At 57.8% G+C, this 17,865-nt stretch overlaps 4 protein-coding genes across 4 annotated transcripts; all 4 read left to right on the top strand.

The window, feature by feature from the left end:
- The first annotated feature begins 47 nt into the window (after positions 1-47).
- On the top strand, positions 48-2,985 carry LOC134049790 (protocadherin gamma-A5-like). Its single transcript, XM_062502464.1, has 2 exons — positions 48-2,519; positions 2,890-2,985. Exons 1-2 carry the CDS (start codon positions 60-62, stop codon positions 2,983-2,985), a joined length of 2,556 nt encoding a protein of 851 aa, XP_062358448.1. The 5' UTR covers positions 48-59.
- Positions 2,986-4,226: 1,241 nt separating this feature from the next.
- Positions 4,227-8,607, top strand: LOC134049789 (protocadherin gamma-B5-like). Its single transcript, XM_062502462.1, has 4 exons — positions 4,227-4,252; positions 4,446-4,657; positions 4,725-7,216; positions 8,260-8,607. Exons 1-4 carry the CDS (start codon positions 4,227-4,229, stop codon positions 8,605-8,607), a joined length of 3,078 nt encoding a protein of 1,025 aa, XP_062358446.1.
- Positions 8,608-8,626: 19 nt separating this feature from the next.
- LOC134049788 (protocadherin gamma-A10-like) lies at positions 8,627-12,143 on the top strand. Its single transcript, XM_062502461.1, has 3 exons — positions 8,627-11,089; positions 11,220-11,277; positions 12,103-12,143. Exons 1-3 carry the CDS (start codon positions 8,627-8,629, stop codon positions 12,141-12,143), a joined length of 2,562 nt encoding a protein of 853 aa, XP_062358445.1.
- An 818-nt stretch (positions 12,144-12,961) lies between these two features.
- LOC134049787 (protocadherin gamma-B5-like) lies at positions 12,962-17,673 on the top strand. The gene is made up of 4 exons (XM_062502460.1): positions 12,962-12,975; positions 14,277-14,672; positions 14,716-17,176; positions 17,620-17,673. Exons 1-4 carry the CDS (start codon positions 12,962-12,964, stop codon positions 17,671-17,673), a joined length of 2,925 nt encoding a protein of 974 aa, XP_062358444.1.
- The last annotated feature ends 192 nt before the right edge of the window (positions 17,674-17,865 follow it).

The following is a 17,865-nucleotide window of genomic DNA, read 5'->3' as shown; positions in this document are numbered from 1 at the left end:
GCTAGACAGTGGCGGAGAGCTGCTTGAACAGTTGCGATACCGGCGGTGCCGCGGCGGAGATGTTCTCGGCGAGGAGGCGCTGGGGCCGGCGGCAGCGAGCTCTGCTCTGGGTGATCCTGCTGGCGGCGGGGGAGGCGGCGTGGGGGCAGCTGCGCTACTCGGTGCCCGAGGAGATGCCCAAGGGCTCGTTCGTGGGCGACGTGGCCAAGGACCTGGGGCTGCAGCTGCCCGCGCTCCAAGACCGCGGCGTCCACATTACAGAAAGAGGTAGGATACAATACTTCTCTCTGCATGGGAAGACGGGACATTTAGTGACTGCGGTGAGGATCGACAGAGAGCAGCTTTGCCGATTGGTGGAGAAATGCGTGCTGCGTTGTGAGCTGATAGTGGAGGGAGAAATGCAGGTTTACAGAATCGAAATAGAAATCACGGACATAAATGACAACTCTCCTAAATTCAGAGAGGTAGAAACGGAGCTGAGAATGAGTGAGACGACAGCCGCAGGGGCGAGATTTCCACTTCCTAGGGCTCATGACAACGATACGGGACTGAATTCCCTGCAGAGCTACGAGCTGAGCGGTGACGAGCACTTCTCGCTGGCCGTGCAGGCGGGCCCCGGCGGCGATCAGCGTCCCGAGCTGGTGCTGGCGAAGGCGCTGGACCGGGAGGAGGCGGCGTTTCACGAGCTGGTGCTGAGGGCGAGTGACGGCGGCGATCCGGCACGGACGGGCACGGCTCGGATCCGTGTTACAGTGGTGGATGCGAACGACAACGCGCCGGTGTTCAGCCAGGCGGAGTACACGGTGCGTGTGCCCGAGGACGTGCCCGTGGGCTCTGTCCTCGTCACCATCACGGCCACGGACGCTGACGACGGCTTGAATGGTCTCGTGAAATACGCTATGAAGAAAGCGACCAACATGGCACCGGATATTTTCCATCTGGATACTGAAACGGGAGCGATCACGCTGTTGCGGAGCCTGGATTTCGAGGAAGGCAATTCCTACGAATTGGAGCTGGAGGCACATGACAGCGGAGCTCTTTTCGACACAGCAATAGTCACGATCTCTATAACAGATGTGAACGACAATGCGCCCGAACTGACAGTATCATCAAAGCTGGACGAGATCTCGGAAGATGCCCAGCCGGGAACTGTTGTGGCCCTCCTGCACGTCCAGGACCGGGACTCGGGGGCCAACGGCAACGTGCGCTGCTCTCTTGAAAAGGACGTCCCATTCCGGCTGGAGAAATCTTTTGACGATTACTATCGCGTGGTGACAGCGGGCGAGCTGGACCGGGAGCAGGTGTCGGAGTACAACGTGACGGTGCGGGCGGCCGACGGCGGGTCGCCGTCGCTGCAGAGCAGCGCGGTGCTGGCGCTGCGGGTGCTGGACGTGAACGACAACGCGCCGGTGTTCGCGGAGGAGCGCTACAGCGCGCGGCTGGCGGAGAACAACGCGGCGGGCGCGCTGGTGCTGACGGTGCGCGCGACGGACGCGGACTGGGGGCAGAACGCGCGCGTGCGCTACCGGCTGTCGGAGGGGCGGGTGCGGGGCGCGCCGCTGTCGTCGTACGTGTCGGTGCAGGCGGAGACGGGCGCGCTGTACGCGCTGCGCTCCTTGGACTACGAGCAGGTGCGCGAGCTGCGGCTGTGGGTGCGCGCGGAGGACGGCGGCGCGCCGGCGCTGAGCGGCAACGTGTCGGTGCTGCTGCTGATCGCGGACGAGAACGACAACGCGCCGCAGGTGCTGTACCCGCCGCCGGCCGCGGCGGCGCGGCGGGGCTCGGGCGCGGCGCGGTCGGTCGTGGAGCTGGCGCCGCGCTCGTCGCCGGCCGGCGCGCTGGTGGCCAAGGTGGTGGCGGTGGACGCGGACGCGGGTCAGAACGCGTGGCTGTCGTACGAGCTGGCCAAGGCCACGGAGCCGGGGCTGTTCCGCGTGGGGCCGCACAGCGGCGAGGTGCGCACGGCGCGCTCGCCGCTGGCCCGCGACGCGGCGCGCCACAGCCTGGTGGTGCTGGTGAAGGACCACGGGCGGCCGGCGCTGTCGGCCACGGCCACGCTGAGCGTGGTGCTGGCCGAGAGCGTGGCCGAGCTGCTGGCCGAGCTGGGCGGCGCGGCCGACGAGGCGGCGGCGCCGGGCGAGCCGGCCGGCAGCCTGACGCGCTGGCTCGTGCTGGCCGTGGCCGCCGTGTCCTGCCTCTTCCTCGCCTTCCTGCTGCTGCTGCTGGCGCTGCGCCTGCGCCGCTGGCGCCGCCAGCAGCTGCTGCCGCCCGACAGCGGCGCCTCCTTGCGCGGCGTGCCCGTCTCGCACTTCGTGGGCATCGACGGCGTGCGCGCCTTCCTGCAGTCCTACTCGCACGAGGTGTCGCTCACGGCCGACTCGCGCGAGAGCCGGCTGCGCTTCTCGGCCGCCGCCGCCTGCTGCGACACCCTCCCGGCACGACCACCAGATGATGCTTCGGGTGATCTTGTCCCTTCGGAAGACCAAGCTGCCGAAAGCGGTGGGCAAGATGCCTTTCAGGTACGTAATTTTTCAAACTTTTTTTAGTCTACGCGGTGTTTAGGATTCTTACGGTAGCTACAGATGGTTCACACTCTTGGAAATTAGGTCTTTAGGTAGTCACCCACTCATGAATGTCATCTGCTGAATCTGTGCTGAGTCTGCCTTGTGTTTTTACGTGCCCCTTTCTCTATCTCTTGCCAGAGCTCTTTTCTAATTTACCTCAAGCTTGGAAGATACGTGCAACTTCGCAAGGAAATATCTTTTTCCTGGTCTTCTACTGACCATTCCTTGAAATTGTTTAAATTCTTGCTAGTACCTGGTTCTCAGCATTTAATTGTAATCCCCTGTATAAGCTCTCATATTCCGGTTAAATTCGATGTTCTTGTAGCTAGAAAGCCGACACTTTGAAGTCCCTGATTTCTTCCACAACCGCCTTCAACAAACGAATTATTCAATCCCTCTTAAGGGGATTTGGAGAGATTAGTATTAAATGGTGAAAAATTATTCTGATCGAGGTTTTTCCCGCTGGTGAGTTTCGTGTCTTAAACTTCTGAGTCGATACAAATGTACTTGTCGACTCTTGTGCAGGCATAGTCACCAAAATGCAGTATATGTGCTAAAATATAGAGGCAAAAATACTTAAATGCCAAGTACGCTTCATCACTATTTATACGGCAGCTAATTTTGGAATGTGAGTTAACATTGAAAACATGGATTTGGACAGTGTTTCGGCGAGTCATGCATGAAAATGTGTCTGGGTTGATACAGGCAATTCTCGCCATATGGGAGGAAGTGAATTGACCAATACATATTTCAGCAGAATTCCCCCGTCCCCATGTACACAACCATACCCATCTCTTGACATCTTGTGGAGGTGCTCACAGTCTCGCGTGGCCTCTGAAACATTACAAATTCAAAACCAAGTCTTGTTCTGACAGAATGTCAGTTTGTTACCGTAGGTTGAGTATAGGTGCGGCTGGAGAGAGTTATCCTTTACTAGATGAACTATCTCAGTTTGCAGGAAAACGTATTTTCTAACGAGACATTACTGGTCCGCGGAGGATATCTTGACATCGGCATATTAGAGATCCAGGATTGGAGAATGCGCCAGGGCAACTCAATCGAGTAGATAGTGTGGGGTTGTCCAACTGCTACTTGTCTTCTTCATCAGGGGCTGTGATGATACAGAGCCTTCCTCCAGGATTTTTTTTTTTATTATTTCTCTCTTTGTGGGTTTGGTGTTTTTTTCTTTAACGTAAGAAAGACGAGGTTCTTATTTACAGGTAAAATAAAACGGCTTTTCCCAAGGAATATATCTGTTTATTCTTGGTTGTTCAAACAACCATATCTGCCGCCGACATCGCCCAGGAAATGTTCTTCAGCGATTGAGATCAGCTACAGTATCGGTCTGTTTAAGATATCAGGGAGTGAGTGGTTTGTGGGATACACACACAAGAGTAACTCGGGGTTGGGTTCTATGGGTACTGATAAAATGGTGATGAGCTTTGGATGTCGAAAAGAGATGGGAACAGGTCTAACGTGACCGCTGTGGTGTTCTCAGCGCCTGGGATTCCCTGCTTCGCTTGTCCATCAACGACCACTGTTCAAAGCTGGAAAGCTTAGTGTTAGCTGGGGAACTCTCAGCTACCGTAAATAAACCCGCAACTCACAAGCAGTGTTTCAGCGTTCGATCCGCCTTGCCTTTTTCCTCACGGAGGCGGCACGATGGCAGCGGGGACACCGAGCGATCAGTAAGTTGACAACAGGGCAGAGAACAAGGTCCTATCCCACATCCCTCAAGAAACGGGGGAGGATCTGTCCGACAGAAGACTTGCAAGTGCAAGCAATTCAGACAACAGGAATTCTTAGATGCATGGTTTCAGTGCTGATAGAGATTTTCTGTTTCTCGCTCCCGACAATATCTGTATTTACCAATCCTTCCAGATTCAAGGCAGTGCAGAGCACGACCTTACGGCTGCTCTTGTTCTTGGACGCTGCGGTTCTCAGGCGCGGACTCAGGGTGTCACTGTTGGCCAAGGCGGAGAAGCTGCTCGGCCGTCGGCTCCTCCCCGGCGCCCGCATACCCCTGCTCCAGAGCAAAGCAGAGAGAAAAGCAGGAATCGCTCGACTCAGCCCGTCCTCCGACCGGCAACAGGGTTTTCATATATTTCTCTGGGACACTGATACAGCTACCCGGAAAGCCTATTTATAAACCGTCCGCAGAATATCCTTCAGGAAAGCAGGGGATGGAGGTCAGATCGGCAGCGCAGGGCAGGGCAGGCGCTGGGCGGGTCACTTTGCCGGCCGCGGTGCTGCTGTGCCTGTGGTGGCGGGCGGCGGCCGAGCGGGTCCGCTACGCCATCCCCGAGGAGCTGGGCAGAGGCTCGCTCGTGGGGCCGCTGGCGCGGGACCTGGGGCTCAGCGCGGACGAGCTGCCGGCGCGCAAGATGCGGATAGTTGCTGGTGACGAGATGCAGTACTTCACTCTCGAGGAAGAGGATAGAAATCTGCGGGTAAAGGACAGGATAGACAGAGAGATCATCTGCGGGGCCGTGTTGCCTTGCGTCCTCAGTTTGGAGACAGTCGTGGAAAACCCTTTCGACATATTTCATGTAAGTGTTACTATCCAGGATATCAATGACAATGCTCCGCAATTTGACGCAGAACTTGTTGCGATAGAAATTATCGAGTCCACGCCTCCTGGGACCAGGTTCCCGCTGGGCAGGGCCAGAGACCCCGACATTGGAGTGAACTCTTTACAGAACTACGAACTTACCCCCAACCCACTCTTCTCCCTCTTAGTGATGGAGAGCCCTGATGGGACAAAACACGCGGAACTGGTATTGGAGAAAGTCTTAGATCGAGAAAAGCAGAGAAATCATCATTTGATACTGACAGCCGTGGATGGTGGAGATCCAACCCGATCCGGGACTGCCCAGATTAAGATCAATGTGACCGACGCAAATGACAACCCACCAGTATTCACTAAAGAAATCTACACGGTTCGACTGATGGAAAACCTGCCAGAGGGCTCCTTAGCTTTTCAGGTGAAAGCTACTGACAATGACGAAGGTACAAATGCAGAAATTACCTACTCCTTCAGCGACACATCAAAAAGTATTCGCCAGGTCTTCACTCTGGACCCTGGCACAGGGGACGTGAAGGTTACAGGACCCTTAGATTATGAAGAAAAGAAATACTACGAAGTGAGTGTCGAAGGCAAGGATGGGGGCGGACTGACCGCGCACGCCAAAGTGCACATAGACATTACAGACGTAAACGACCATGCACCAACACTTTCCCTTCTGCCTATCTTGAACCCGATACCCGAAGACTCAGTCCCGAGCACAGTTGTAGCTGTAATCAATGTCCGTGACAGAGATTCGGGAGAAAACGGAGAGGTGAACTGTAAAATGGACGGAAATTTGCCATTCAGACTAGAAGCCTCATCAGAGAACACATACAAACTAATAATAGCCAGTGCCCTGGACAGAGAAAATGTATCCTCTTACAATATCACCATCACTGCCACGGACCGGGGCAGGCCGGCGCTGCGGAGCAGCAGGGAGCTGGCGCTGGAGGTGTCGGACGTGAACGACAACGCGCCGGTGTTCGAGGAGGCGGCGTACAGCGCGTACGTGGCGGAGAACAACGCGGCGGGCGCGCTGGTGCTGCGCGTGCAGGCGCGGGACGCGGACGCGGGCGCCAACGGGCGCGTGAGCTACTGGCTGGCGGGCGGCAGCGCGGGCGCGGCGGGCGCGGCGCCGCTCGTGTCGGTGGAGGCGCGGAGCGGCGCGCTGTACGCGCAGCGCTCCTTGGACTACGAGCAGTGCCGCGAGTTCGCGGTGGCGGTGCGGGCGCAGGACGGCGGCGCGCCGGCGCGCAGCTCCACGGCCACGGTGCGCGTGTTCGTGCTGGACCGCAACGACAACGCGCCGCGGGTGCTGTGGCCGGCGGCGACAGCGGGAGGGGCCGCGGCGGCCGCCCCGACGGCGTTCGAGGTGGTGCCGCGCTCGGCCGAGGCCGGCTACCTGGTGGCCAAGGTGGTGGCGGTGGACGCGGACGCGGGGCGCAACGCGTGGCTGTCGTACGAGCTGGTGCAGGCGTCGGAGCCGGCGCTGTTCCGCGTGGGGCCGCACAGCGGCGAGGTGCGCACGGCGCGGGCCGTGTCCGAGCGGGACGCGGCCAAGCAGCGTGTGGTGGCCGTGGTGAAGGACCACGGGCGGCCGCCGCTGTCGGCCACGGCCACGCTGCACGTGGTGCTGGCCGAGAGCTTGCAGGAGGCGCTGCCGGAGCTGAGCGAGCGGCCGGCGGGCGCCGAGGAGGCGGCGGCGGCCGAGCTGCAGTTCTACCTGGTGCTGGCGCTGGCGCTGCTGTCGGCGCTCTTGGTGCTGAGCGTGGCTCTGGCCGTGCTGGCGCGGCTGCGCCGGGCCGGGCCGCCCGCCGTGCTGCGCTGCCTGGGCGCGCAGCGCTTCTCGGTGGCCGGCGCCGCCTTCCCGGCCGACTTCTGCGAGGGCACCTTGCCCTACTCCTACAACCTGTGCGTGGCGGCGCCGGCCCGCGCCGTGCCCGAGGCCTCTTGGCCCCCGCCGCCGCCGCCGCCGGTGCCCGTGCTGTCAGCGGAGGAGCTTCTGGGCGGCGAGTCCTGCGAGAAGCAGATCTCGAGCAGCAGCGTCGTCGAGAGCGAGGTAGCCACTGACGCCGTCGCACCGCAGGTCTGTAAATCTGATTACTGCTTTTGTTCTCCTTGTGCCTTTCTGAGGCATGGCCTCCTTTTTCCTTCGTTTTTACCGGATGGTTTTGATCAGGTTATTTATTATTCCTAGAAGATGTGCCGTACTGCATTCTCCTTCCTCTTTCCACAAGCAGACAGTCGTTGCATTTGGTTATTGGGTGGTATTACTTGAGAGGTCTCGTTTTGACTCCTGAACATGGTAATGTAGTCATCTTCCATTATAAAATCTTACGGAGATGCTTCGTGGTTGAAAGATTTCTTCGAATTCCCTATTCTCTAAAATTCTATACTTGGACCTGTTTCACAGCTGAACAAATGTTGACCAACGGTTTTGTGCTGTTGGAACTTAGACAATCCCTATCAAAGCTCTATGGAGTGTTTTCCCATATTTTACTGGAAAGCTGCTACAGAAATGGCAGCACTAGGCTGTTTTCCTCCAGGCATTGTTTCTCTTATGCGAAATCGTTGGTATTGCTGTTTCCCAAAGGAATTTACAATTTCAAATGTACGCGTCCACGACAGGGAAGATTTTGCTCTTTCCCGCCACTGAAGGAGGAGAATGTAAACCATGTTTCAAGATGAGGTGTCTGTAAGAATTGTGGCCCACAGAAGACTGATTAGTTATCCCATACATTGCTTTTAGTGTGCAGTTGCTTGGTGTTTTTTTAATTTGGGTTTCGTGAAACCAGAAGAGTGGGATAGAAACGAAGTATTTTAAGCAACCCATGTTAAGTACTATAGGCAAATATATGTTAGCGAGCCTGATAGCTGTAGTTCTCCGGGGGAGGGTTTGAATATCACGTCTCCTACTTTAGAGCCGGTTTCTTTATTGTATTCAAAAATGATTGCTCCAAAAATTCGTGATGAAGATTGTACTTATGGAGTAGTAAGGTAAGATTCATAATATCACGCGCTTCATGTGATGAGAATCTTGTTCACTTAAGATATGTCCACGTAAGAGACTTTTCCCGAGCGGTAGTAATAACCAAAGAGGGACTCTACATTTTTCTCTGTGATGATCAGTTAAGGGTCGGGTACTGGCCGAAAAAAAGCCGTAGCAGGGTCGATGTCTCCGTGGTGAATGTCCCGTCCCCGCGATGTGCTGGTGTGCGAAGCAGGGCGGGCAGCGCGCGGTGCTGCAGTGCCGGGAGGAGGCTGCGGGCGCCGCTGTTGACCGAGAGGAGCGAGAGGAAGCTCGGAGCGCTGCAGCCCCGCCCGCTGCGGACCCGCTCCATCACCAGATCGCTGCATTCCTGGATCGGCGGCCGAGCGCTCTGCGATCGGACCGGCGACGGGGAACTCAGCTGCCCAGAAGCGGAGAGAAGGGCGGCAGAAGCTGAAAGCGTGAGGGTCATCGGTGATGGGCGGTGAGGAGCTACCGGCGGCGGAGATGTTCTCGGCGGGGAGGCGCTGGGGCCGGCGGCAGCGAGCTCTGCTCTGGGTGATCCTGCTGGCGGCGGGGGAGGCGGCGTGGGGGCAGCTGCGCTACTCGGTGCCCGAGGAGATGCCCAAGGGCTCGTTCGTGGGCGACGTGGCCAAGGACCTGGGGCTACAGCTGCCGGACCTCCGAGATCGAGGCGTCCGTGTTGTCTCACAAGGTAGTACTCAGTATTTCGTCTTGCATGGGAAGACGGGACATTTAGTGACTGCGGAGAGGATCGACAGAGAGCAGCTGTGCGAGGATTTGCAGCAATGCGTGCTGCGCTGTGAGCTGATAGTGGAGGGGGAAATGAAGTTCTATGAAATCAAAGTGGAAATCACGGATATTAACGACAACACTCCCAACTTCAAGGAAATTGATTTGGAACAGAGAGTGATCGAGGGAACAGCCCCTGGGTCGCGATTTCCCTTACCCGAGGCTCATGATCCGGACTCAGGCAGGAATTCCCTGCAGAGCTACGAGCTGAGCGGTGACGAGCACTTCTCGCTGGCCGTGCAGGCGGGCCCCGGCGGCGATCAGCGTCCCGAGCTGGTGCTGGCGAAGGCGCTGGACCGGGAGGAGGCGGCGTTTCACGAGCTGGTGCTGAGGGCGAGTGACGGCGGCGATCCGGCACGGACGGGCACGGCTCGGATCCGTGTTACAGTGCTGGATGCGAACGACAACGCGCCGGTGTTCAGCCAGGCGGAGTACACGGTGCGTGTGCCCGAGGACGTGCCCGTGGGCTCTGTCCTCGTCACCGTTACGGCCACGGATGCCGACGAAGGTCTGAACGGGCAGGTGAAATACTCGTTTAAGAAAATCACAGAGAAAGCATCGAAGATTTTCCACCTGGACTCTGAGACTGGAGCGATCACGCTGTTGCGGGGCCTGGACTTCGAGGAAGGCAATGCTTATGAACTGCAGGTGAAGGCACAAGATGGCGGCGGCTTTTCTGACACTGCCAAAGTTGGGATCAGCGTCTCAGACATAAATGATAACGCGCCGGTGATTTCCGTGCGGTCAGAGCTGAGTGAGATTTCCGAGGACGCACCATCGGGAACAGTGGTGGCTCTGCTGCACGTACATGATCGAGACTCGGGAGCCAACGGCGAGGTGCGCTGCTCGCTCGAAGGGGATGTCCCGTTCCGACTGCAGAGCTCCCACGGCGGCTACTACAGCGTGGTGACAGCGGGCGAGCTGGACCGGGAGCAGGTGTCGGAGTACAACGTGACGGTGCGGGCGGCCGACGGCGGGTCGCCGTCGCTGCAGAGCAGCGCGGTGCTGGCGCTGCGGGTGCTGGACGTGAACGACAACGCGCCGGTGTTCGCGGAGGAGCGCTACAGCGCGCGGCTGGCGGAGAACAACGCGGCGGGCGCGCTGGTGCTGACGGTGCGCGCGACGGACGCGGACTGGGGGCAGAACGCGCGCGTGCGCTACCGGCTGTCGGAGGGGCGGGTGCGGGGCGCGCCGCTGTCGTCGTACGTGTCGGTGCAGGCGGAGACGGGCGCGCTGTACGCGCTGCGCTCCTTGGACTACGAGCAGGTGCGCGAGCTGCGGCTGTGGGTGCGCGCGGAGGACGGCGGCGCGCCGGCGCTGAGCGGCAACGTGTCGGTGCTGCTGCTGATCGCGGACGAGAACGACAACGCGCCGCAGGTGCTGTACCCGCCGCCGGCCGCGGCGGCGCCGCGGGGCTCGGGCGCGGCGCGGTCGGTCGTGGAGCTGGCGCCGCGCTCGTCGCCGGCCGGCGCGCTGGTGGCCAAGGTGGTGGCGGTGGACGCGGACGCGGGTCAGAACGCGTGGCTGTCGTACGAGCTGGCCAAGGCCACGGAGCCGGGGCTGTTCCGCGTGGGGCCGCACAGCGGCGAGGTGCGCACGGCGCGCTCGCCGCTGGCCCGCGACGCGGCGCGCCACAGCCTGGTGGTGCTGGTGAAGGACCACGGGCGGCCGGCGCTGTCGGCCACGGCCACGCTGAGCGTGGTGCTGGCCGAGAGCGTGGCCGAGCTGCTGGCCGAGCTGGGCGGCGCGGCCGACGAGGCGGCGGCGCCGGGCGAGCCGGCCGGCAGCCTGACGCGCTGGCTCGTGCTGGCCGTGGCCGCCGTGTCCTGCCTCTTCCTCGCCTTCCTGCTGCTGCTGCTGGCGCTGCGCCTGCGCCGCTGGCGCCGCCAGCAGCTGCTGCCGCCCGACAGCGGCGCCTCCTTGCGCGGCGTGCCCGTCTCGCACTTCGTGGGCATCGACGGCGTGCGCGCCTTCCTGCAGTCCTACTCGCACGAGGTGTCGCTCACGGCCGACTCGCGCGAGAGCCGGCTGCGCTTCTCGGCCGCCGCCGCCTGCTGCGACACCCTCCCGGCCCGCCCGCTGCCCGACGAGCCCGCGCCGCTGCTCGGGGACGAGGACCCTGCCGCCGCCCTTCCCGTCGATCCCGCCGCTCCCTCGGTGAGTTTCTGGGACCAAATTCTTTGTGCGGCGCTTCCCTGTAGTGCTCCCCTCTCATTTCTTCCCGTGATCCGTGTATGGAGTAGGAAGATTTGTAGAGACGAATACCAATGACCCGTTTATCTCCCAGCTGTGTTCTGGTGCTTCTTGCTGTGAGTCAGTGTTCTGCCTTAAATTTGACCGGCACGGTAGGAGAAGTGAGGCTGCTCTTGGCTGGCGGTTGGTTCTTTCTTTTTATCAAATCATTTTTCGTTCCTCTTTTCTGTCCCGTGGGAAGTGAAATTCCTGTCAGCATTTCATGTTCTCAATGGATGTGTTGTGTTTTACTCGAATGGAATTGATTTTTTTGGCAGGGTCCGCTGTTCCCTGGCAGCACATGTGCATGAGCAGCTTGAATTTCTTCTGAAGCTTCACTTAGTGGCCCCGTGTGTAACATCGCTTTAAAATTTAAAGTTTTAGAACAATGTACTTTCCCAGTTAGCCATGTTCTGAGCCAGCATGAGCCTTTTATGCGATGACTGGGTCCTTTTTAGAGAGGTGTATCACTTACGCACTTGGGAGTATTTTAATTTAGTTAGGAGCGCTCATTTCCTTTGGGTATCAGTGATCGTTCTCAGGTAGTGAGAGGCTGTGTGTACTGCTTTTCATTCGCTGGGGACTGACTGCAGATGGAGCTTTCCGGTTGCGTAAAGTTTGGGTAGCTTGTAAAAATCTGTTTAGATATAGGGCAGATACTGGGAAGACTATAAGTTGCGGGGCCTTTTCGCAAAATCATAAAGGTATAAACATGCTGTAGAAATTATTTTTTTCCTCGCTGTTTCACGGCTGCTGCAGTTGTGGTTCCTCATGTATCACCTCTTTTACTGAACAAAGAACTTATATTAATAGCCTGTGGGCGTGGCCACTGCTAAGAGCTGTCAGAGTGTTCTGTGGGCCTTTGCTTCCTAGATACCCTTCTCTTGCACTTACAACTGTTGGGATAATCTGAAATGTCAGGCTGTTGAACCTTGCAGAGGAATCCAACTCCCATTCCTGGTCAACGTACATGGGCTGACAGAGGTGGATGGGAATGATGTTTTATCTGGTGTTTTAATACATGTTCTTGCAGATTATGAGGGGTCAGAGATGCCGTGGAATTCTGCAGGGCTGGACACAAGAGTCCCGTGGCCTGAGTGTGGAGGTCTGCTGAAACAGGAGAGACATGATTGGTTCTTTTCCATGTTCAGTGTTTAGCCCTGTTCTATGCAATGTGATTGTCTTCTACCATGATAAGTTTGCCCGAAGTGATCTTACTTGATTTGTGTGGGGAGCCCTTGGAGATTCCTCCCGTGTGTTTTCAGGTTGCTGTGGTATTTTAGTGATTGGTTAAACGCAGTTGTTTTGGCAAGAGGATAAGGGGATTGTGGGTGGATCCAACTCTGTATTCATCACCTGCTAAGTACCTGAACCCTGTGCCTAACCTTAGTGCCTTCATCTTCAAGAGTGTGGATCTCCTCCTTTCTGCAGATGTTAACATTTTGCCTCGGTCCTTCTAATAGCAGTGGTTTTTAAAGTGTCACTGGAAGGAATTCTCATGCCTGTCACATACTCAGGTTGAGAAGTGAAATATTGTCCACGGGAATTGGAAGCTGTGTGAGGAACCTTTCTTTTGGTGATGCCTTTCCATCAAAAGAAGGAATTAAGGAGAGGCGTGTTTGTGAGAAGGTAGTTTTGGAGATAAGCCATGTGTTGTGTTTATCGCCTGTGTTTATTCCTGACCTTCTTAGAATTGTCTAAAGGTGTGTTCATTTTTTGATATTCCGTCGTTTAGACTCAAAGGATGAGTTTGTGTTTTCACCATTTTGGTTTTCTGATTGATTATGTTTTCCGTGAATGGTAATTCTTCGGTAGAGATGGAAACCTTGCATTGAATAGGAGAGTCACAGACTCTCCAAAGAACTCATGTCCTGGAGAAAGATGACGTTACCTTTGAGTAATACTTTGGTGACTGGACCACAAATTGAGATACTGTTGTCTTTAGCCTTTACAAAATTTTAGAATAGTTGAAATAATTGTGATGAGCAGAAATGTTGTTGTGCATGCATTCGCGTTGTGACCCTTGAAATTTGAGAAGTTGTGAGAACGACTTTTAATAGTGTCTGTCTCCAAAATTTGCTTTTGTGTTGCGCGTTATGAGAGAGAATTCTATCTATCCAGAGACAGGGCCAGTGTAGGACTTTACTCTGCTGTGGTTTGAAATGGGTAAAGAGATGTATAACATTTTGTTTGCCCTGTAAATTAGAAGAAGACCTCACCTTTAGGTGCAAGGAGTTTGCTTTTTTTTATTGTTCCAGGGAATGAGTGTTTCTTGGGTGTGTGCACTTTGTACAAGACAGGTTCCTTTGTTGTGTAGCTACTAGAGCAGACAGAACAAGAAACATGAAATTTTACATTGTAGTGGTTTCAGGGGTGTTGTCTAAATACCCAGACCAAATCGGGTGTGTCCGTAAACTTCAAATGCCGTTCGAGTAGGCTGAGAGACTGATTTTGATCCAGGAAATTGGTGTGCCAAAGGGGTTTTGTTTGGAAAATAGTTTTATTTCATCTCTGGGGTCTAGGCCTGTGCCATTTTTTACCCTGTGATCCCTTTGCAGAAAGTGAATGACAGTCATCCATCAATAATGAACGAATAGAAGGGTTGCTTGTTGCTCGAATAGAAGGGTTTATAATTCCAATGTGAAATATCTTCATTTGATTCAATGAAAGACTCAGAAATGGCTTTAGACTTTTTCACTGTAAGGGTCTCCAGTATGGAGAAACAAAATAAGGAAATAACATGATTCAGAAAGAAACAAGAACTTTATTCACTCTTGGAATAAAGCTTTAAATTTTGCTTCAGGCTGATGTGATTTTCAGATAAATTCCTTTGTAAGAGAAGTTGAATTCAACGTGAGTGGTGGAGATCTGAAAGGCCCCAAAGATATTCCTTTCTATAATATCATAGAACCCAGGCTCTTGTAGTGGTATCAGGATTTTGGAATGGTCAAGTCTTTTCTCTCTTTCAATCTTATTGCTTTTCCACAAAGTCATAAGACCTAGGATTGAGTGGGAATGAAGGAGATGAGCTGAATTCACACAAAAGCACATCTCACTTAATAACGATTCTGGTGTCGCATGAAATATCTGCTCGTACGCTCGCGGTTTGCAGTCGAGGAGAGAGCCCAGAGCCGGCTCAGGCGCTGAGCCCCGCCCAAAGCCGGGCCCCCTTGAGCGCGGCCATCCGGCGGCTGCAGCGGCGCGGCGGCGCCTCCGGGTGTCGCTGTTGGCCGCCGCCGAGCGGCGCTGGAGCCGCCGCCGCCGCCGCCGCAGCGTCCTGCCCCCGCAGGCTGCTCGCTCGCCCGGCGCCGGCCACAGCGGCAGCGGCACCGGCGGCAGCGGCAAGAGGCGGCGGAAAGCGGCGGAGAGAGGCGGAGAGAGGCGGGCAGCAGCGGCGTCCGAGTGCGGCCCGAGCGGCCTCGCCGCGCTGCCTTTCGGCGATCCGTGCGGTGTGCGGCGAGAGCGGCCGGAAGGGAGCGGCGGGGCAGCGGCGGGAGGCAGCGGCGCGGCGAGCTGTGGCGGCGGAGAATGGCGGTGAGGCTCGGGCGGAGGCTCGGCACGGGCGGCGGGCGAGCGCTGCCGGCCGCGGTGCTGCTGTGCCTGTGGTGGCGGGCGGCGGCCGAGCGGGTCCGCTACGCCATCCCCGAGGAGCTGGGCAGAGGCTCGCTCGTGGGGCCGCTGGCGCGGGACCTGGGGCTCAGCGCGGACGAGCTGCCGGCGCGCAAGCTGCAGGTGGCGTCTGGCGGCAAGAAGCAGCTGAAATACTTCACGGTGAATGAGGAGAACGGGAACCTGTGCGTGAATGAGCGGCTGGATCGGGAGGAGATGTGCGGCGCAGCTGCGACCTGCTCCGTCAGCTTTGAGGCGCTGGTGGAGAACCCGCTGAACATATTCCACGTCGAAGTGTCCATCGAGGATGTGAATGATAACTCTCCGGTCTTCAGCAAGGCTGTTCTGGACCTCGAGATTGGTGAATTAATCCCTCCTGGTGCTCGTTTTCCTTTGGAGATGGCACGAGATGCAGACGTGGGAAAGAACTCACTCCTGACTTACCAGCTCACCAGCACCCCTTCATTTTCACTGTCCATGAGAGAAAAGCCGGGTGGAAAGAAGCAGCCGGAATTAGTGCTAGAGAGAGGATTGGACCGAGAGAAGCAGAGCTCCTTTGAGTTGGTGCTGACAGCCGTGGACGGCGGGGAACCAGCGAGGTCCGGGACAGTCCAGGTTCGCATAAACGTGACGGACGCAAATGACAACCCACCCGTGTTCAGCAAAAGTGTCTACGAGGCGCGAGTTGCAGAGAATCTGCCGGCGGGGTCGCTGGTGCTGCGGGTTCGTGCCACAGATGCGGACGCGGGCACCAACGGGCGAGTCTCCTACTCCTTCGGCAACGTCCCAGAAGGAGTCCGCTTGTTGTTTGCCGTCGACAGCGAGAGTGGTGAGGTCAAGACAGTGGGTCCTCTCGATTTCGAGGAGGAAAATAAATACGTTTTTGTCTTAGAGGCTACAGACGGCGGAGGGCTCACTGATCACTGCGAAGTGCAGATCGACATCACGGACGAGAACGACAACGCGCCCGAAATCACCATTCTGACACTGTCGAGCCCCGTGCCCGAGGACGCGCCGGTCGGCACCGTGGTGGCTCTGCTGAATGTGAAGAATCCGGACTCGGGGGAGAACGGTCAGGTGTGGTGCGAGCTGTCGGGCGAGGCGCCGCTGTCGATCGTGGCGTCGGCGGGCGGCTCGTACAAGGTGGTGACGGCGAGCGCGCTGGACCGCGAGCAGGCGTCCGAGCACCGCGTGACGGTGGTGGCCCGCGACCGGGGCAGGCCGGCGCTGCGGAGCAGCAGGGAGCTGGCGCTGGAGGTGTCGGACGTGAACGACAACGCGCCGGTGTTCGAGGAGGCGGCGTACAGCGCGTACGTGGCGGAGAACAACGCGGCGGGCGCGCTGGTGCTGCGCGTGCAGGCGCGGGACGCGGACGCGGGCGCCAACGGGCGCGTGAGCTACTGGCTGGCGGGCGGCAGCGCGGGCGCGGCGGGCGCGGCGCCGCTCGTGTCGGTGGAGGCGCGGAGCGGCGCGCTGTACGCGCAGCGCTCCTTGGACTACGAGCAGTGCCGCGAGTTCGCGGTGGCGGTGCGGGCGCAGGACGGCGGCGCGCCGGCGCGCAGCTCCACGGCCACGGTGCGCGTGTTCGTGCTGGACCGCAACGACAACGCGCCGCGGGTGCTGTGGCCGGCGGCGACAGCGGGAGGGGCCGCGGCGGCCGCCCCGACGGCGTTCGAGGTGGTGCCGCGCTCGGCCGAGGCCGGCTACCTGGTGGCCAAGGTGGTGGCGGTGGACGCGGACGCGGGGCGCAACGCGTGGCTGTCGTACGAGCTGGTGCAGGCGTCGGAGCCGGCGCTGTTCCGCGTGGGGCCGCACAGCGGCGAGGTGCGCACGGCGCGGGCCGTGTCCGAGCGGGACGCGGCCAAGCAGCGTGTGGTGGCCGTGGTGAAGGACCACGGGCGGCCGCCGCTGTCGGCCACGGCCACGCTGCACGTGGTGCTGGCCGAGAGCTTGCAGGAGGCGCTGCCGGAGCTGAGCGAGCGGCCGGCGGGCGCCGAGGAGGCGGCGGCGGCCGAGCTGCAGTTCTACCTGGTGCTGGCGCTGGCGCTGCTGTCGGCGCTCTTGGTGCTGAGCGTGGCTCTGGCCGTGCTGGCGCGGCTGCGCCGGGCCGGGCCGCCCGCCGTGCTGCGCTGCCTGGGCGCGCAGCGCTTCTCGGTGGCCGGCGCCGCCTTCCCGGCCGACTTCTGCGAGGGCACCTTGCCCTACTCCTACAACCTGTGCGTGGCGGCGCCGGCCCGCGCCGTGCCCGAGGCCTCTTGGCCCCCGCCGCCGCCGCCGCCGGTGCCCGTGCTGTCAGCGGAGGAGCTTCTGGGCGGCGAGTCCTGCGAGAAACCGAGCGTAAGCAGCAGCGTCGTCGAGGGCGAGGTGCCTGTGGAACCCGACGCAACGCAGGTCTGTAAAGCCGTATGCTCCTGCTGTGCTCCTCTTGCCGTTTCTAATCGTAGTCCTTTTTGTATCCTACTGTCCCCGGAGTGTGTGGGTGAGGTTAGCCGCTATGTTTCTGCCTGAAATTTGGGTCACTCCTCCCTCTAAGAGTTCGCATTTCATTGTGGCAGGTGTTGTTTGTGGGTGGTAGTAGTTCATATTCGAATTAAAGTTGTTCTCTAGAATGTTTACGTTGCAATAATTTGCATTAGTAGTAATCGTGAATGTTAATCTTTACTCCTTTGATTGCGATGATCTTTATCTCTTTCGAGCATTTGGGGAAAACAAGATTGACACTTGTTGCTGGAGATTTTTCCTTCTTAATATTTTTTTTTTCGATATAATGTGCTTAGGGATGCCTGTGGACGGTAGGATATAAACCCCATTGTTATTTCTTCCTTCTCACTACTATACTCTTAAAGACAGCCTCAGAGTCGGATTACATGAATGGAGAGTGTCAGGCTCTCTACCGGTGATGAATGACGAGAATGTCTTCTATTCTGTGGGAAATTCTGCTCCAGAAATGGCAGGAATGGCAACAGTAGTGGAAGCATTTAGCGGCTGTTAACTGCACTTTTTCCGTCCTGCTTGGTACTTCAATCTACTTTACGTTCCTGATCTTTCTTTCATTTATAAGTGAAAGTGTACAAGGTGTAAAAAAATAGACC

This window comes from Cinclus cinclus, chromosome 14, assembly GCF_963662255.1.
Source record: "Cinclus cinclus chromosome 14, bCinCin1.1, whole genome shotgun sequence".
Taxonomy (NCBI): Eukaryota; Metazoa; Chordata; class Aves; order Passeriformes; family Cinclidae; genus Cinclus; species Cinclus cinclus.
This window is presented reverse-complemented; position numbering and strand designations above follow the sequence as displayed.

Bases quoted from the DNA above. Each gene is read 5' to 3' on its own strand.
- LOC134049790 (XM_062502464.1), top strand. From the start codon at position 60: ATGTTCTCGGCGAGGAGGCGCTGGGGCCGGCGGCAGCGAGCTCTGCTC. The intron at 2,520-2,889 runs GTACGTAATTTT...ATGTTCTTGTAG, and splicing joins GTGGGCAAGATGCCTTTCAG to CTAGAAAGCCGACACTTTGA.
- LOC134049789 (XM_062502462.1), top strand. From the start codon at position 4,227: ATGGCAGCGGGGACACCGAGCGATCA. The intron at 4,253-4,445 runs GTAAGTTGACAA...CAATCCTTCCAG, and splicing joins GCGGGGACACCGAGCGATCA to ATTCAAGGCAGTGCAGAGCA. The intron at 7,217-8,259 runs GTCTGTAAATCT...TGTGATGATCAG, and splicing joins CTGACGCCGTCGCACCGCAG to TTAAGGGTCGGGTACTGGCC.
- LOC134049788 (XM_062502461.1), top strand. From the start codon at position 8,627: ATGTTCTCGGCGGGGAGGCGCTGGGGCCGGCGGCAGCGAGCTCTGCTC. The intron at 11,090-11,219 runs GTGAGTTTCTGG...TTTATCTCCCAG, and splicing joins TCGATCCCGCCGCTCCCTCG to CTGTGTTCTGGTGCTTCTTG. The intron at 11,278-12,102 runs GTAGGAGAAGTG...TGAACCTTGCAG, and splicing joins CCTTAAATTTGACCGGCACG to AGGAATCCAACTCCCATTCC.
- LOC134049787 (XM_062502460.1), top strand. The intron at 14,673-14,715 runs GCGAGCTGTGGC...GCTCGGGCGGAG, and splicing joins CGGCGGGAGGCAGCGGCGCG to GCTCGGCACGGGCGGCGGGC. The intron at 17,177-17,619 runs GTATGCTCCTGC...ATACTCTTAAAG, and splicing joins CAACGCAGGTCTGTAAAGCC to ACAGCCTCAGAGTCGGATTA.